The 19,676-nt window shown below is 36.1% G+C and overlaps 1 protein-coding gene across 4 annotated transcripts in view; it reads left to right on the top strand.

The window, feature by feature from the left end:
* LOC113225378 (rhomboid-related protein 2) overlaps positions 1–19,676 on the top strand; it is a 47,291-nt gene that overhangs the window by 16,301 nt on the left and 11,314 nt on the right. For 2 of the 4 annotated variants that reach the window (XM_026457668.1, XM_026457667.1), the window contains exons 2-3: positions 52–310; positions 2,391–2,432. In XM_026457668.1, coding sequence (XP_026313453.1) covers positions 52–310; positions 2,391–2,432 — 301 coding nt within the window. The remainder of the gene's footprint in view (positions 1–51; positions 311–2,390; positions 2,433–19,676) is intronic. The other 2 variants (XM_026457669.1, XM_026457670.1) reach the window with 1 other exon arrangement.

Genomic DNA, 19,676 nt, shown 5'->3' with positions numbered 1-19,676 from the left:
TAGGTTGAGGAGAATTCTGACTTAATACAACTATTTATTCTCTCTTTCCAGTACGATCGGGACAACGATGGAAAAATATCATATGTCGAACTCAAACAAATTATAGATTCCAGAGAATACGATCACGATCTCCCTGACAATGTAGTCAGTAAAATAATGGCATTAGCCGACAGGGACAACTCTGGCTACTTGGATTTTGACGAGTTTGTCGAAATGATGCACAACCCGGATTTGAAAGCTGTATTTGGACATTTTGTCGCGAGATACGTGCATTCCATCGTACCACACAGAGGTCCTGTTGACGCTACAGGTATGTTTATTTAGAAATTTAACAATAACTGCGACATAAAGTTTTGTAGTTGAACCGCATGTACATGCAGTAGCACCGTGTTATTTTTAGTGTACAGAATTGTAAATAGTATTTTATTAAGTAATACAACTACCTAACGTATTCATAATATGAATAAAAATGCAATTTTTGTGCAGTACGAATAAACCACGCCGGCTGTAAAATGTAATCGATTTAAATTATGAATTGATTGAATTGATTCCCTTGTTAGAGTAACGGCGAATGTACTATCATCTAACTGCATTGAAACTGCAATTAAATGTCGATTAGACGAATACATTAATCTCCTAAGGCCTTGTGTACATCACAATTTACTTAATATGTTAAGTGATTCAGACCCAAAACAATATTTTTACAGTAACCACAAAAAATAATGAAAGTGTCGCATCCAATGATCGTGACCCAATTAATGGATGTTTGCGGACAAAAACGACATTAGTTTAAAAATATGCAATCGTTAAGCATTTTTTATTTTAAGTTTAAAAAGAAAATACTGAAAACCTACTGGTTTGACATCTATAATAAAGATTTGATAACTTATTATTAATTGCATGAAAACCCTAATTAGGTTATTGTCACAGTTTTTGTCAAAATAAATATCACATATGATATATGATGATATTATATCATCATACTCATGCGCGTTCCCTGTGCCCCGTCAGTCGTAGTAGGAATAAGACGGAAATCGTTCTCTTCTCTTTTTGATGATAAATACAAAACACACTAATATTTCGCACTAACACACATTTTTTATATAAAAATACATATTTTTTATGAGTGTGTGCGTTTGTGTGCGTTACACATATTTCTAGCCATATTGTCGGGGTTAGTGCAAATCCGCGTATGTAGTATTGGTGACAGGCATTGACTTACAATTATATGGACGTCGGGTCCGCGCTAAAAAGTGTCCGAACTTATAGGGCGTTAAAATCGTATGCAGAGCGTCATTCACGCTTTAGTCTTCGTTTGTTCGACTGACAGCGAAGCAAGCAAAATTAGACAGTACTGCGATGACATTACAATTTAAATTCAACGTTTTAGCTTATTCATATTCCTTTACATGTCACTACGTTTAAATAGGTTGACTTGGGACATTTTTTTCGTGGTTTTTGTATTAGACCCGTCGTCTATTTATTTGTAAGTCAGTGGTGCGTCTGCACTAAACGACATTTCACTGGAAAGGGATTTAACGTTATTATTTTGTTATTCCGATGGCTACAAGTTCCATTTTTGCAGAGTAAGCATTAATTTATGTTGTCTACGGACTGATAACAATAGATTCCCATAAATCACGCTAATTGGGTTGCCACGACATTACGCGGATTTGATTTGACCAGTAAATTACCGAAATGGAAACTCATAATCAAAAACTATAATATAAACATCCCCGACGATATCTACGACGATATCATTTCTGTACGCCATGGGTATAGTTTTTACACTTTGGTGGGTCATGATCTTTGTAGCGTTATAATATATTCTATTTGACCATAGGACATCTAGAAAATATATTTAACCAAAAAAAATGGCGGAGATTCTCAATTCGAATGTATTTTTTTACATGTATGATACGCGATAACTCTATGAACCGATTTTGACGATTCCTTTCTTGTTGGAAAGAGGGTACCTCAGTATAGGTCCCATTTAAATTCGTAGAAAATATTCCACCTTTAAGAGCGGTATAAATCCGCACTTTCCGGTAACCGATTTCAATCAACTTTGGCAAATAGATGAATTCCACGAAGTTTTAAAGTCGTTTTTTAGTATTCTGTACTTGCTTGGCCCTGAAGTATGTAAATTGTATTCAGTACATTTTATTTGGCGTTTTAACCTTTAACGCATTTCCCATTTTAATTTACTGAGCTTTTAGGAGGTTAATAATGTTACGTCATCAAACTTTCTAATAATGATACGTTGGTAGTAATGTATTACAATTAAGCACAATATTCTTTTGCAATACCTGTCCCAAATGTATGCCTCTGTATGTCGGGGTGCAATTAACACTTATTTCCTAGCATTAAGAACTAATTTTGTTTGCTAGGACCTTGGCAAGGTTTCCGCGCCGTGACTACAACAGACACCGGTATTTTTGTTTTACAATCTTTATGGTTTTTACATGTCCATTGCATTGGTACATTCAGCTTTGTTCATGTCGCTTTTTGTTATTTGTTATATTGTAATCGGTTAATATGACTCACTGTACGTGTACAAATATGTGTTTGTCAATAATGCATCAAATTCTTATTAAAAATATTTATATTATGGGTAAGCAAATCTGCCATCCTTGTTATAACTAACGCATTTGCACTTTCGGGATAATAGCTCCGTTTACACAGTCACTCTATCGCGCGTGATCAGGAGCGTATAAGATAGCGCACGGGAATGCCTGCACGCGCAATCGCGCGACCTGATTTTAAGCTGACGTTCTTTCGCGCGCGATGTGTTCGTTTTTGTTACAACGGAAAGAGCGTCCGTAAAAAGGCAAATAGCGCGGGATACACCGCGTGAAACTGGCGCGTGTTGGAGCGCAAACCGCTAAACGCAATTGCACGAACTTTAAGTTTTCCTTCCAACGTTTACACGAGCGCTCAATCGCGTACCATTGCTTTATCACGTGTCAGTGTAAAGCCCCCGCTAATGACATCAAAAGTTTCATTGTCCCCTAAAAAATTATCAATTGCGTTGATTTTGCTTAACAATAAGTGCGGTTACACACGCGCTACACTTGGGATTTGTGCAATCGCGCGTTTGTATCGATCGAGCGATCGGCCATAAATCGTAAGTGCAATCGCGCTTTTCTCGAACGCGTTTTTTCATCGCTGGTAAAATTCGCCTTGTGTAAACTTTCTAAAACAGAAACTAAAGAAGATATTAAAAAGCCGATTAGGGGGGGGGGGGGTTGTAAATCTGAAATGGCTGATGCCAGATATGTTAATAACTCAACTTCCCTAAAATGTTGATTACGTTAGTTACGATAAGGAGAGCAGAAGTTACATTTGAAAAAATTGACCATACTTGAGAAAAAATGAGAAAGTTTAGAACTTATTCCGTGTAAATATACACTTGTCCACATTTATTATTTACAATTTCTATTTTAAAACATCATAGTTGATCAATCATTGCCATCAATTTAAATCTAACGAAAATGTTCCGATGGAAGCTTATACAGGGTTATTTATATACTAACAACCTCTCAGGACTATATTACTAACATCATAACAACAAATGTTGTACCATCACTTTTTACAAAACATGATAATTTTACCAAAACTAAACTTTTAAATTGTTGGTTTTACTATCTGACACTTTAGATCTGTATTTGGTAGAATAAGTTCAAACGTACTAGCGTCCTCCGCGACTCCCACCTTGCACAGAGTTATTACCGTTTATAGTGATCTATTCAAGTCTATATATTTTTATACGCAATCAAATGTGACGATTTATTAAAAGCCATAAAACACTAGTCCTGAGAGGTTCTTAATATTTAAAAAAATAATCCTGTTCTCCTTCAAGTCCATTTGTAACTGTGAAGACGATTGTCCAGTCTTTGTTTTGGATATACATTTTTTGAACTTAGTAGGTATTCCATACATGAAAAACACGATAGCTATCATGCTGCTGTACCAAATCGTCTGATTGCCCGTTTCATTCGTGTTATGCATAATAAACCAGCTATAAGCATCATTATATACGAAAGCGCAGGTCAAAGCCGAGTCAAGTGATGTTCCAGTTGAATTTTAAATGATTGAGATGGAATATGCTTGTGTATTACACAAGGTTACGTTTGAATTTAGCGTGTTATTGTTATTACACATTCCTTCCTGCACTAATCGACGTGACTTACAAATTTGGCGGCTTAATAGAATTAATTAATTTCATATTTATTGCTCAAATCAAATTAATAATGAGGTGTATAGAGACGGACTGCATTTCAATTTGAATGCAGTTATTGCAGTTTCCTTGCTGTCATTGCCGTAGTAAACTCTAAGGCTAATAAAATATTTTGTTCAAATTACATTCCTCTTTATTGTTTATCTCAATGGGAATGTAGATAGATAGATAGATAGATAGATAAACACTTTATTCACTGATATAACACAAATACAGATTAAGCATAAAAGAAAAAGAAAACATGATTGTCATAGCAGTGAAACGGCGCTGACTCAGCATATGACAAAGTTTCCTGAGGCGCTGTAAGTTTTACATAAGTGCATTTATGTAAATGTCATCAGGAACCCATTTAATACGTCCCACTGCTGAGCACGATTCTTCTCTCAAGCGAGGGTTTAGGCCACAGTCGTGCAAGTTTCATCACGATGTGTTCCTACGCCGAAAGGCTTATGGTAAATTTCTAATGAAATTTTGCACATAAATTCCTAGAAACTCCTGTCTACGGGTGAATTGAGAAACATATCTAGGTTGCTTTGGAGGCTAAAGAATAGCTGACAAAAGTGTCGGGCACTCGACCACGCGTGCCCGTTCATTCAGTCCCGCTGCGCCGATTGACCATAGCTACTGCCACGCAAATTTTATTATAACAGTGTCAGTGTAACTGCCTCCGTGGCCGAACGGTTACCATACCGGACTGCCACGCAGAGGTCCCCGGGTTCGATTCCCGGACCGAGAGAAATATTTGTATGGCCTACATTTATTTCTCTCGTGAGTTTGGGTGTAATTTGTGGTTGTCTATGTGTGTGTCCATGGCACCCGCGACACAGGGTTTCCCTAGTGCGGGGCTATGTTGAGTGTGTGCGTTATTATTATTATTATTATTAATGTTAGGCAATATTGTTCGAACAATGGTATCACATACAATAACGAAATAAAATCAATATACATAACATAAATACCAAGTTAACTCACACAGTTAGAGGTCCTCGTTTAAAAGAAAAGCACTTACAAAGTCTGCTTTTTAAAATAAGCGCATAAGCATGCTTTTCATTTGAAGCGTAAGCGTTGGTCACTGGTCAGTTCTATAGGTACTCAACAATTTCATTTTTTACAACGTGCCTAAGTTTCAAGTAACGTCATCTATATTTCCTGAACAAATGAATTCAACATAACGTTGCAAGCTTTTTTAAACATAAAGTCTGTGCACTTAAACGTTTTTGTAAACGACTTTTTAAGCGTCAAACTAAAAAGCGTTTATGTGAAAAAGCGCTTTTACAAGCACGCTTTTTAAACTTACGTTTTAACGCTAAAAAATAAACAGTTTTTTTTCCATTTCAACGGTAAACAACTACAAAAGTTAAACAACTTATGTTTTTGAACGCTTTGAAACATGAACAGTATGTTAATATAATTATGTTATGTAATAAATAAAAATATCACTCGTTTATTTACAAAAAACTTACTTATAACCTTTAGGGTCTACTCATGCGTTTCGCTATCAACACAACGTTGCAAGCTATTTTTAACATAAAAGTCTATGCGCTTAAATGTTTTTTAGACGATTTTGTTAACTTCAAACTAAAAAGCGTTAAGGTGAAAAAGCGTTTAAAAAAAGCACGCTTTTTTTTAAAAAAGCATAACGTTTAAACATTTAAAAAATAAGCAGTTTTCCCATCTCTACACACAGTTATTCGATATTTAATATCCTAGTAGAATCTGTTCAGTGCGAGACCGGATTCGAACCTCCTCGGCCTCTTGCTTGAAAGGCGGTACGTCAATATATAATGTTTGAAAATTGTAAATTGCATCTACGTTTCCTCTATGGGACGATATTTACAAATTTAAAAATATAGTAATTGCAAAATTCCATATAGAATAGCAGACAAGAGTCTTTTTCTCCGTTCTGTGATTCTTTTTTGTTAATTACTAAAACCAATTATTCAAATGGAGACATGAAAATTTTGTACCTATCGTAGTTCTTCTCATTGTATCAAAGGATTTGCCAATCGTAAGATATCCGATACGTACAGACTAGGAATGATACGTCGTGTGTGGAGTACAATAAATAAAAGTACTCCTTTTGTGCACCTCTATCTAAGTTCTAACTGTCTATAAATCCTATTTGCCAAAGGGAATCCGTCTACTTGTGATCTTGTAAATTTCATTTTTGTAATCTTGTAGTCGTCCGTCTTCATGGCGTCCACTTAGATGTCGCCCTCCCACATTGTTTCCTCTATTATAGGATATAGAATAAGAAGGAATCATCTCTTTACAACGCTAAGATTCGGTCACCAAATTTAGATAAATGTCTTACTGTTTCTTCTTCTAAAGACGATTCTAAAGTGACTAACGTCTGTAGACAATTCGTTATGCGGTATAATTTCTTCATACACACATAATCTTCGTACGGGCAATGACAATGAGTCATTCGTTCATTGTTGACAATGATCCAAATACGTAATTTTCTGTTTATGACGTCTTATTGTTCTCTTCACCCTAACACTAGGTTCCTGAATACCCTTAATTTGTGAAACTCGACCAATAATAAAGTGTTAAATAACTTACTTAATAATCTAGCATTAAGTAAGTTATTTTAATTAGGCGTATATTTCCGTTGAAATATGAGGCCAAGAACATTGACTGTTGTAATTTATCCAGTGTTAGCGTTGTAAATAGTGAAATAACGGAAACAAAAATTGAGCAGGCGGAAAAAGATGTCTATGTGATATTTTTGCATCTTATTATCGATTTTTTTTTATACACTTACACTTCAATATCGTAGTCGTAAGGTCCTTTTTTGTGGGGGGGAAATCTTTATAGATATCCCTCAGCCCAGGGAGACTCAGGGGCTATGTGGGGACTCTCCCCCTAGACTAGAGGGCCTACCCTACTAAAACCCCCCCGGGTTTACCTCTCGCCAGTTGAGTCGGCGCCGTGAGATCAGTGAAGATTGACCACGACAATGCCCGGCCGCCTTAGTTTGCGTCAGGGCTCCCGCGCCAAGTAGTCGTAAGGTCCTGCCCTCCCTGCAGACGGCAAAGCAGTTGCAATGTATGCACAGACACAAATTATGACTCATCACTTATTGCTACATTGTATAAAAAACCGTGGTAGCCTAAAGGTTTGACTTGCCTCTGTGGGATTGAATTCGGACTCGCACCGCGTAAGTTTAGTTCGGAGTACGTACGAAATTTAATTTGAAAATTTACAATCAGATTTTCGGTGAATGAAAACATCTTCATGAAGCCTGCACGTCCAATAAGGTTCACACCCTTGGAAAACGTGTGAAACTCCCGTTGGGGCATCGTGGCAGACTATGGCCTAAATCCTCGCCTGAGAAAAGACCCCTACCCAGTAGTGGGACGTATGAATTGGGTTGGTGATGATTTACATTTACTTATGCCATTAAATTCCCATTGGGGTAAACAATAAAGAGAAATGTAATTAAAAAAAAATATTTTATTAGCCTTAACGTGTACTACGGTAATGACAGCAAGGAAACTATTCAATACCTGCATTCAAATTGCAATTTTGCACTGAATTGCAATCGAAATGCAGTCCGTCCCAGCAGTGAGATGTATAAATAAATAATATTGAACTTTAAAATTGTGACCTTGTACACTTCAACTTAATGCTAAAATATCGTTCCAAATATAACAAACTCTATATCAGTATCAATACACTTGAGTAATACAACCTTATCAGTAAGGGAGTGCTTATCAAATATTATAGATTAGATTTGACAATCCTGCCTAGGCAATTTTCCAGGTAGGGCTTAAGTCAGACGGGCTATTCGACTCATTGGCTACCAAAATCAGCGTGCGAAAAATGTATGTTCTTTCATGGTTACGCGTCCACTAAATGCCTATTCGGCTTTGTAGTCTTTCCTTTAGTTTTTGGGAAACACAGATGCGTTGTCATCAGCAATGGTTGGAAAAAGATGGACCACACATGTAGATATAGCCACAAGGACATAGAATTGTTAAAACCACCACATATTAATTAATTACTATTTTCGAATTCCGGATTACCCGATGAAAGAAACTCCTCTCTTTATTCTATTTGTGAAGATAAATAGCCTTACCCATGTAAGGCCGTCAAAATGACACATTTTCGTTTTGTTTAAGGGTTCAGCAGTTGTTTTTATAAAATGTATTAAAACTTTTCCTTTTAAAATACGACATTTCTGCTAGTGGTTCGAATTTATGAACGTCTGTTATACTGCGTTTCTTTAATTAAAATAAAATATTTTTAGAGCTCGATCACAACGATTGTCATGCAAACTAAAACGTCCTAAAAGTGCCCCTGTAAACAAAATTTTCAATTAATTTTTTTTCAAGTTCTACTAGCAAATGTCGCCGTTCCGTCAATGTGACCGCTAATATGCGGTATCTAAAGCTAGGGAGGGGTGGAGAGTGACCATTCTCGTAACTTTTTTTTCTCTGTTTTGGTAAATGGTCATTTGTCTACTGCATTTTTTACATGACACCATTAGATTACTTTAAAATCCAACTTCGACTTCCTAGGTCAATTTGTCCTATAACGCAGTAAAACCATTTCCGGAAATCCGGAATTCGAAACAGTAATTACTTAATATTTGGTGGTTTCTAACAACTTTACGTCGCTCCTTCCAGCTATATCTATCCAGCTGTATCTATGTATATGGAACACCTTTTTCTGACCATTGGTCATCAGAAAGCATCAGGAAGAAAACAAAGCTAAATTTGTTTCTTCCTTAGACATGAGTTATTCTGATAATCCTCGTTACATAGCGAAAGTAACAGCGATGCCACAAGAGCATTACTTAAGGGTATTTCAAAGCGTGATTAGATTTTAGGTCAGCTGAGCCGCCTCTCTCGTCCCGCAATCTGTAAATTAATATGAATGAAATAACAACAGACGGAGAAAATTTGACACAAATCCGACGTCGACAAGCGCCCGATGGCGATTAATGGGGCAGCGGGCGGCGCAGCGTGTCGTCCGCTGGGCAATTTGCCAATTTTATTTAATAACTAATAGGACTTCAGTTGAAAACCAAAGATTTTGCAGATATCTTCATATAAAAATTACGCACAAAGTTAGATATTTTATTCTTAAATTATTAGTTGTATATAGTCCGCCCATATCGATCGTTCATAGTAATTATTGTGATTATTTTCAAGTCAAATCTCTTTCGATAGTATTCGAAAGTTATACCTACATAGGATTTACGTCACGACCGGTACGTCCAATCAGAGGCAGCTCTGAGCGTTCAAATCCGGACCTGTGATTGACGGACCTTGAACTTGACCATCTTATGTCTGCATACGCTATTCTCTGCTCAGAAACAACCTGGGTAGGGACTTACGTCCATCCTATTTGATAGAAATACCCTAAGCAGTACCTCTGTGATTCATAACATCGATACCATAAGCAAAAATCAATAGGATTAGTCAAACTGTGATAGCGATACTGTCGATGTCGTTACTAGCTTTCAAGGCCTCGATAGTGTTAGTCGACTATTAGTTAATTAACGTTTCACAACCCTACTGCCATACGCCAACTTCGTAATAATGTGCCAGGCGATCTCACCAAACACCCAGGACAGTACCAATTTAGAAAAAGTATATTTCCCAAATAGGTCCTACCGATAATCGAACCCGGCACCTCCTCATCTAGCGCCCACAGTATATACCGTTGGACCACAGAGATCCTCAAAATATACATGTAAACTAGTGGCAATCTGACAAAATATTTTCCCATTATTGTGAAGCGTTATAATACATGTAATCACCATTATCAACAAATTATGCGTCCCAATGCTGGGCACGTGGCTCTTAAGAAGAGAGTTTAGGTCATAATCCGCCAAACTTGCACGGTGCTAGTCGGGGACTTCACCTGTTTTCCTAGGGTTGTGATCCTTCAACATGCAGATTTCATAAAGATGTTTACCTGTTAGGGGAAAAGAATTGCATTCAAATATTCACAAATGTACGTAAGTGACTAAAAATTAGTCATAGATACATCTCGCTACAGGGATCCAAACCGTAGACCTCTCAATTTAGAAGCAACCGTTCTCCCATTGAGCATACTAATAGGGGTCAATTTATGACTTTAGAAATACAATTAGTTAATTTTGAGCCTCATTTTCCTAACTCCAATTAACACCATTCATTGATTCTTATTGTCGTTAGGCCGTCGTGGTTATGCAAGACGGAAAACACCTACGCTCATTATAGTGTATCCAGACTTTTCTGCAACAACGGGGAGTACTCCGCAAATCCATATATCGACAGAAGTTGGTAAACACCATAGAAAATATCACGTTGGAAGCTAGAATTTAAAAAATCTATTTGCAAGTAATTCGTAGTGTAGGTAATGTTGGTTATGGTTGGTAGAGTATGTTGGTTAATTCGCTCTACGAATTTATAATAGTACATTATTGCAGAGGTTGCATGGTGACAAGAAATACTAAATAATAAGGTGTACATCACTGTGGAGTTTTTTGATGTCTGCACTAGTATGCTATGTCATCTACATTTCATCCGTTCTTTCCTAAATCAATGAATTCATATTTTAAAGACGATAATAAGAATAATAAAAAGTAAACATGTATGTTATAAACATACTATGGTTATGTATATTATATAGATGTTTGTTTTATTTATTTTAAATAGCTAGTGATGTAGATTAGAGTTTGAGATAAGATAAGGAACAATAGATTAGTAATGACTCATGGTAATAACGGGCTAACCTAAATAATGCAATCAAATTGCAAATAATTAAATTTCATTACATTGAAAAAACTACAAAAAGTAGACATAACAACACAACTGATTGATTACATGACGAGCAGCCCCTAGCTACACATAGTCTTTTGGCGGGAAATTGAAACATGGCGGACGATGTTTTTTTTCCGATGTACACAAATATACAAGTGTGCGGCCTATTTATGTTGTAATTGTTTTGCTGCTGTTGTAGATCGATTTACGATTCATTAGTAAGAGACGAGGAAAATTGTTAGCGATAAATGTGTACTGCCGTGACGACGAGGAATTCCCTAGATTATGTAAAAATCATAATACATACAAGGCGACTGGCAGTCTTGTTTTTCCTGTTTTTTTATTCAACGCCGGATCACGCTATCTACTATAAAGATTTTAACAAAAATTAAACTTATTCTCGATTAATTGGATCAAAACTGAAATTGTTTAATAACATTAATAACGCTAGCTAGTTTCATTTCAACAGGTTGATTTTCTACAAACGTGTACATTTTTGCAAATATTTATTTTCCCACAAGTGTGTTAAATACTGGTTACATTTTTATTACTTTTATGTTTAATAATTCCAATTTTAACATTGTTATTCTTAACTATGTATTGTACAGCAATTATTGAAATAACGTTGAAAACTTAAATTGTAGATATACATAATTTTTTTTTAATAGCACTAGGGAAACTCTTTGTCGCGGGTGTCATGGACACCAGTGGCGAGTGAAAATTGTCGTTAGGAAAGCCGGAGCAAAAGAAAAAACACCTACTGTAACGAAAGCTATTTTTCCCGTTAAAAAGGCGAATTGGCGACACTTAAGGCCGGTTTGCCTCGCCCTATGATTGGCTGAGATCCATCGGGAAACTACAGTACTCCGTATTATTAAGGACAAAATAAGTACACGATTATCATTGAGTGTTAAGTTTTTTTAAGTGGTGGGGTTTGCGCGCTTTCTAGTATAAGTATTTTGGTAATACGTGAACAGTTTTAGGCAAGCCGGTGGAGTCGAGTTATATGGACTCCTCGCCACTGATGGACACACATAACACACACATAGAAGACCACAAATTACACCCAAACTCACGAGAGAAATAAATGTAGGCCATACAATTTTCTCTCAGCCCGGGAATCGAACCCAGGATTTCTGCCACTATGGTAACCGTTCGGCCACGGAGGCAGTTAAATATTTTATTTACTATTATGAGAATATATAATTTATCTAAATTTCATAGAAGTAACATACATGAATATGAATATGAAAAGTGGATAACACTTCCCCTAAAATCTTGGAATGATGGTATTTTGTTCTATATTTTTTATGTGTAACCAACAATGAATTACTTTACTATACGGTAGTAGTGTATATGGAACAAAAGCTTTGCAATTGCGCTCTATTATTAATAATTCCTTACTTTCCTACGGAGGTATTATGCTATGTATTACTTGAAGTTTAATTAAATGTTAGTCTACTTAATCTATTATCTTCTCTGATAATAGTAAGTTTATCTAACTTGCTATTATCAGTTCATATTTTTTTGAAGCTGACTGTACTACAATACACTGACAGATGGTTTGTTTACACGGAAAGATACCGACGCTGTCATTCAAAACAATACAGAAATCATTTCGTTCAGTAATAGAACCGTAAAGTCAAGGAACACGGTCCAATTTGACCATTACCTGGTTAACAAATTGGAGGACGATGCTATGCGAGATAGAGGCATGCAGTAATAAAAATGTGGACGTTTCTATCTAGATACGATGACAAATTATGATATTGCTTATTACTTTCAAGGCGAAGTATGAGGAAAATAAAAAGGAAATTTATAGTTTAGTGTCTACGTTTCACGGTCACTGCCGTATCTGTCGTATTTTGTCGTAACAGTTGTTCAGCTTTCAATTGTGTGCGTTCTTCACTAATCGTCGTATGTCAACATTTTTAGCATTGTGAATATAATTGATTGATAGAATGAATTTGACAAGTGCTAAACCTGAAATACACACTTTGCTTACATCCATTTGATGACCTCCGTGGTCCAGTGGCTTGCATACCGGTTTTCATGGGATCGCAATCTCTGAGGTCCCGAGTTTCTAGCCCCGGCCAGTTCAATGTAGAAAAACTAAGTGTTCTAAATTTTCTCGGATCTGGGTGCTTGTGATACCGTCGTTGTTTCCGATTTCCATAACACAAGTGCTTTAGTTACGTACTTTGATATCAGAGCAACATAGATGATGTTGTCCTTTAAATGTATATTTAGTATTTATATCCCAACGGGTTAATTACAGCCTCCCTTGTGGCTTCCAGAACCATTAAAGAAAGCAATACTGCTCGGTGCGACGCATATCGTCCACTGGTTCTTGAACCTAAGGGTCGTATTCCAGAACTCTACTCAATACTTAAGTCAGGACTTGAGTATGATTCAAAGCACTAGAAATCATACTCAAGTCCCTGCCATTAGGGTCGTATTTCCAGTGCTTGTGTTTCCAGTGCAACCCTGACTTGAGCATTGAGTAGAGTTCTAGAATACGACCCTAAATCTCTGAGCCCCAAGTTAAGTGTGCCATTAGCGGAGAACACTGTCTATCTTATTTAAAAATTTATCTTTAATGCCATGGGATAGGCCTCTCTGTCATAGATAACCATAGTGACAACAAATATTTATTTCCAATCACAATGATTTTGATGTTAACATGCTCGTATATACACATGGGAGCTTAGCTATAGTATGTTAGGCCATTATGAGAGAGCGGAATCTGTACTGGATTCCCTATGTTACAATTTTCCGATCGGACTTCACCTATAAATAGAAGAGATAGTGCATATTATCCTTCTTCTATTTCTTCTTAGCTCCATCAACAAGTTAAGGAAGACACGCGTTTTTTACTCACAATTTGACCGTTGAATTTCGATAGAATTCGCAGAGAGGAGAATCTACAACAACAGAACATACACAGACTATTACAGAAACAAATTGTTACTTTTAATAAATTTACACAGGACATACACAAAGCGGGAGTGGACTAACGTTAGGAGGAAGTTGATATTCGGGAGTGCATATTATCGACTATGGTTTTGACTTGACGATGACATTCTTCAAATTAGAGTAAAATGTAATGTAACATAATTAAAAAAATAAAATATAAGGCTGTTTTTATATGCTACAATCTACACGTTGCCAGGTTTAGGTGACATGCGCTGGTTCGAGTCCAGTCGGATTGAAAGAATTTTTCTTTGTGTTTGTTCGATCTTTGATAATAACAAACTAGCAGAGTATTTTCGCAAAAAATTATGAATATCATGGTGGTAAGAGCATCATGATATTCAATAAAAATAAAATATTGCTACATCTCTAAAAAATGTACTCCATATAAGATAATTATAGGCTCTCTTAGAATGCACAATAGAACAAATGTGATAATCGCAATTCCGAGCCGTAATCATAACATTTCATCTATATTGTCACAATCTTGCATGGACCGTCTATAATAATGACATCAGCATCACAAAGCCACAATCACCGGGCAGCCATGCATGAAGGTATATCTCTACCTCAGTGGTCAGTGGCAACGATTGACCGGCAGTCGCACATCTCGCTGTTTGTCGCGAAGTGTTAGAACATCGATTTCAAAAATCGATTCTTAAAACTGTTACATACAGAAAAAATTACAAAGAATGCGTTCCAATTTTTAAATTTCAAACTTTCATTTGTCATTTCCGCTTGTTTGCGTTCGTTTCATGGTTGTTATTTTTGACGTTAAAATAATAAATACTACCTGTTTTGATGTTAATTCTTAAACTCATTAATAAACGGGTTGTTAAACAATGACATCCGAAAACTACTAACAGTTAAAGAAATGCTCTAAATAGAAGTTACGTGTATTAGTATTCCGGAATGATTAGAACAGTTATGTGGTTTCGGACATGCAAGAAAGACAGACTTTTCAGCAATGAAACTGTAATGAAAACTTCGTACAAAGTGCTTGAATATCATAAGGACATCATCCAATACTTCGGTAGGTTTATGACGTCTTTAAACTGGTTTTCATCATAATTGCTCATTATGGTTTTTCACAATCATTTGCCTTGTCTGTATATCTCTAATTGAAATCATTCGTTTGTTTCATTGCCTTGGTTACCAGATTCACGTTGCCATTCCGAGGTCGGATTTCAAACCTCTTATTTATTTATTTGATTTTGTTTTGATTTTATTATTAGATATACATGTAGCTTTTAGTTTTTTTTATAGATAATGCATCACCACCTTTTACAAAGCAAAACAAGATACTGTCACAAATCACAGAAATTTTAAATGTCGTACAAACTCGAACTTTTTTCCGAAATAACGTTGGTTCGAATTTTCATTACACCGAAAACCGAATTATAACGAAACTGTTGTACTTTCAGGATATGTTGGATAATTCACAAAGACACGATTAGATTAGGTTATGTTTAAAAGAAAAAACATTTTCCTCTCAAAATTACTGGGACAATCTCAAAATTAAAGGGACACCCTTACGACATTTCAAATTTCCGCCGGTATGTTACTGAAAGCATAAAATTTGTAGATGCGATCAACCTACATTTCTTCCCATTTAACACGGATGAGCGTCTAATTTTGACAAATAAAGAGAATAAAAGTCGTAGGAAAAGAACTCAACCGTATTTCAGCAATGTTTATTCGTCGTAACTAACCGCAAAAGAGAAAAATTGCAAAAAGAAAGTTATTTTTGTTAAAAAAGTTATATTTAACTGCCTCCGCGGCCGAACAGTTATCATGCTGGATTGCAACGCAGGGTCCCGGATTGGATTCCCGGACCGGGAGAAATATTTCTATGGCTTACATTTATTTATCTCGTGAGTTTGGGTATAATTTGTGGTTGTTTATGTGTGTGTCCGTGGCACCCGCGATACAGGGGTTCTCTAGTTAGGGACTATGAGACTGTGCATTAAAAGAAATACTAACAACCTCACAGGACTATATTACTAACAACCTCACAGGACTATATTACTAACAACCTCACAGGACTATATATTACTAACGTCATAAACAACAACTTTTGTTCCGTGACTTTTAATAGTTCATCAAATTTTACTTTCGTATAAATATAAAAGATCTGTACGATAACTCTGAAGTAACAAAAGAAAGCCTTAGCGTAAAACCTACGTATGAACTTACTACCATACACAGACCTAAAAATAAGGACAGTAACAAAAATTTTAAAGTGTGTTTGTGGTAAATTGACTATGTTTTGTAAAAAGTCGTGAAAAAAATGTTGTTTATGATACTTGGTGTAAGGGGCTGGTGACCGCAACTCAACATCAAGGCGCCTATTTTGCGTGTGTCGACTCATCCGTAGAACAAAGACCTGTGTGCAAGATGCTGCTTATCTTGACTGTGGATATCCACAGTCTAGATCGACTGTAGTTCGATTTTATATTTCCGAAACGAAATAATAAATACATTAAAATCTGAAAACATCTTTATATAGCCTTTTGAATAACGAGATTATGTTTTAACCTCTTTCGCTGTAAAATCACATCGCAATTTGTTCTTCGAATGAGTCGGTGTTTATGATATTAGGAATATAGTCTTACGAGATTGTTAGTGTTTTACAAATAACCTTATGTATCGATACCTCCAATGAAACTACGCCAACTTAATTTTTGAACCTGCAGCTTGATTTTGATTGCCTCTCCCGTTCGCAAACTGCGTCTCTTCCGTGTCGAGACGCATAACTGCGATTCACAACTGACCGATCGGAAACTTTTGACATTTCTAATCGGAACAATAGTTAGAAAGATATAGTAGGAATCAGTTTCATCTTCTCGCTCGGAAACCCATCTGATTTCGAGACTCGGATGGGCTACCCGCTCGGATCGCTTCTGATTTCAATTCAAATCAGCCTGCTGTTCTGTTTTTATTTTGTTTTTGTTTCTTTTTTTTTTACGAAATTCGGGAAGCGTGATTTTAGTAAATACGTAAAATAATAACAGAAAATTACCTTTAAAAATAAAATTGGCGTAGTATTAATTGGTGGTATCTATATTTTGACAATAATATTCGTCAAAATTCTAAAATTCCATTATCCATTAAAATTCCATTGCAATATCCATTATTTCTTGACCTTTTTCGAGTAATGATTGTTATGTAAATTACCAAGTTTCCGAGGTCAGGTGTTTTGTTAGAGGTTTTTATTTGTTTATTACCCCAACAATGGATTACTGTTACTCATCAAAATCGAATTACGCGGTATATAATAAGCAGAGATCGCCATAGGCAGAGGTATTTTTACCTAAAGTTCAAGGATACATACAGGGTGTATAATACCTCCCTCATAAATCCCGTATTTGTTATATTATTATTCAATTCCTTTACTACGGTAGTGTATTTAGAAGAAGAATAATTGTAAATAATATATCTATTGGAAATGAAAGTAAGTTTTCGGTTTTAAATGAAGTGTATTTGTTTTGTTTTTTTCAAGCAGAGCAACGTTTAGGGCCCTTTACAGGTCGCATAGTCACAGCTGACTATATGTTTTAACAATTTTGACAAAACAAATTATCGTATATGTATATGTTATAACAATCACGAAAACCTAAGAACTCGATAAATATAAGTATTTGCCTTTTATTTTTATCACTACGGAATTTCAGAAAGAGGTGTTATTCACTCTATGTGTATCATTTGAAATTTAGGTAGGTATATACACTACGCTTTTAACATCTCTGATCACGAGTACACGCTTTTTATTGTTGTTATACTTCTTTGCCGAAAACCAACATTACTATACCGCCTCCCTTATCATAACTAACGTAATCGACATTTTAGCGAAATTGAGTTATTAACATATCTAGAACCAGCGTAACAAGATCTAAAATCCTCAGTTTTGTTGTTAAGCGAAATCAGCGTAAAACCGTATTTACATTTGTCTAACCTGTCGCGTCGTGACGCGTCAGAACGCTATGGGTTTCATACACAAGCCGTCACGTCAGATTGCATCACACTAATATAAATCTAACCTATACTGTTCTGACGCGTCACGACACGACATGTCACTCAAATGTAAATCCAGCTTTATTATCATTTTTCAAAAAAAAAAAATGTATATGCCAGTATCTTGAAATTTCTAGTTGACGAAATATTATTTGCACCGATTCGTCGTATCGCTTCATCTTTAGGGCACGTTCCTATTCTGTCGTAACATTTTATTTATCGTTGGACGACTGTTGCGTTTAGCCTGTTCCCGACTATCTGTCGTGTCTAGCTGTTCCCACTAGATACTGACGACAATTTATCAGTTCACGGTAGCCGCCTTGTCGTTTGCACGACAGAATCGTTTGAAGCTGCGATTATCAGTCGTCATATTTTTATCGTCACCTTTTATTTATCATCAGACGACTGTCGCTCTTCTCATTGTCATCACAGTCTGTCGTCGTAACGTCATAAAAGTCGTGCGACACTTAAGCGTGTTGTTCTATGTGTGGACTACTTCCTTTAAATATAAAAGCCACAACACTTTAAACTGCACGACTTAGAGTACAATAGGACAAAAGAGTGATCTGTCTCGGTTATACACGTACCATCTGTGTGGTGCAAACAACTTACACTTTTACGCATTGATACTTATTTCTAAACATGAGAATCTTTATGCAGAACTAACTTTGTTGAATTAGTAAAGAAACAGTCGGCAGTTAAATAAAAACGTACGATGGACCAAGATCATAAAGTCCATGTACGTTTAGGGTAAAAGAAGTGTTAATAGTTTAATTACTCTATTGAAATAGAAATGACAAGCCGTTCCAAGAAATAACATTCATCGGTGCAAAAAACATTTCTTCAACTATACCAAAATGCGTTAATTATGACAAGACAAGGAGATAGTATAGGAATCGTTATATGAACCAGAGCCTCAAGTATGCTTATTTTGTTGAAACCACAGGAGTCGACATTGACTATATTACAATTATGATAACACTTGTTATTTTGATTTTTAATATAAAACATATTTTAATTACCTCGACGTTCCGGACGTATTGCAACGTCCATGGTCTCGAAGGGACTGAAGAGGCGGATGTCAGCATCTTCTAGCCGTGCGGGTTTTTCTAACTACCCGCACTTGATCTTCATTATTTATTTGTGCACTAGGGTTCTCACTAGACCCACACACAAAACTCACGACATCCGCTGACTTGTCTGGTGATACTTGATGTCGTTTACATTTGCTGATAACTGGATCCCATGACGATGTAAGCTTAAAACCGTCTTCTCGGTTGAAATTACGCTGTTTTTTAATTTGAATAGCTTCACGTACGATTCTACTATAGTGTTGACGTTCCGTAGAAAGGATCTTGGGATTATGAAGCCTAATCCAGTGGTTTGGTCCTGATACCAGCAAATGTCGAGAAAAATAAAACGTCGAGGTAATTAAAATATGTTTTATAGGTACGTGATTAAGTCCCGAATCGAATAAAGTGTGAAAATCGTGAAAGTTTAAATCAAAGTATTTGTTATTCTACTAAAATCTTGTTGCAATGTCTTCAATTTTTTGTTCTTCCGTCTTGTCGAATAATTAATCGACTACGTTATAGACTTCCCATCGACTCGCCATTGAAGAGCTGAATAACAAAAAATTGCAATGGAACTCCCTTCCGGCACATGTCTTCCCTCCCTCTTATGATATG

The sequence above is a fragment of the Hyposmocoma kahamanoa genome, unplaced genomic scaffold (genome assembly GCF_003589595.1).
Source record: "Hyposmocoma kahamanoa isolate Upper Pololo Valley unplaced genomic scaffold, ASM358959v1 160, whole genome shotgun sequence".
Classification (NCBI taxonomy): Eukaryota; Metazoa; Arthropoda; class Insecta; order Lepidoptera; family Cosmopterigidae; genus Hyposmocoma; species Hyposmocoma kahamanoa.
The sequence above is the reverse complement of the archived record's forward strand: the minus strand, read 5'-3'. Positions and strand labels throughout refer to the sequence as shown.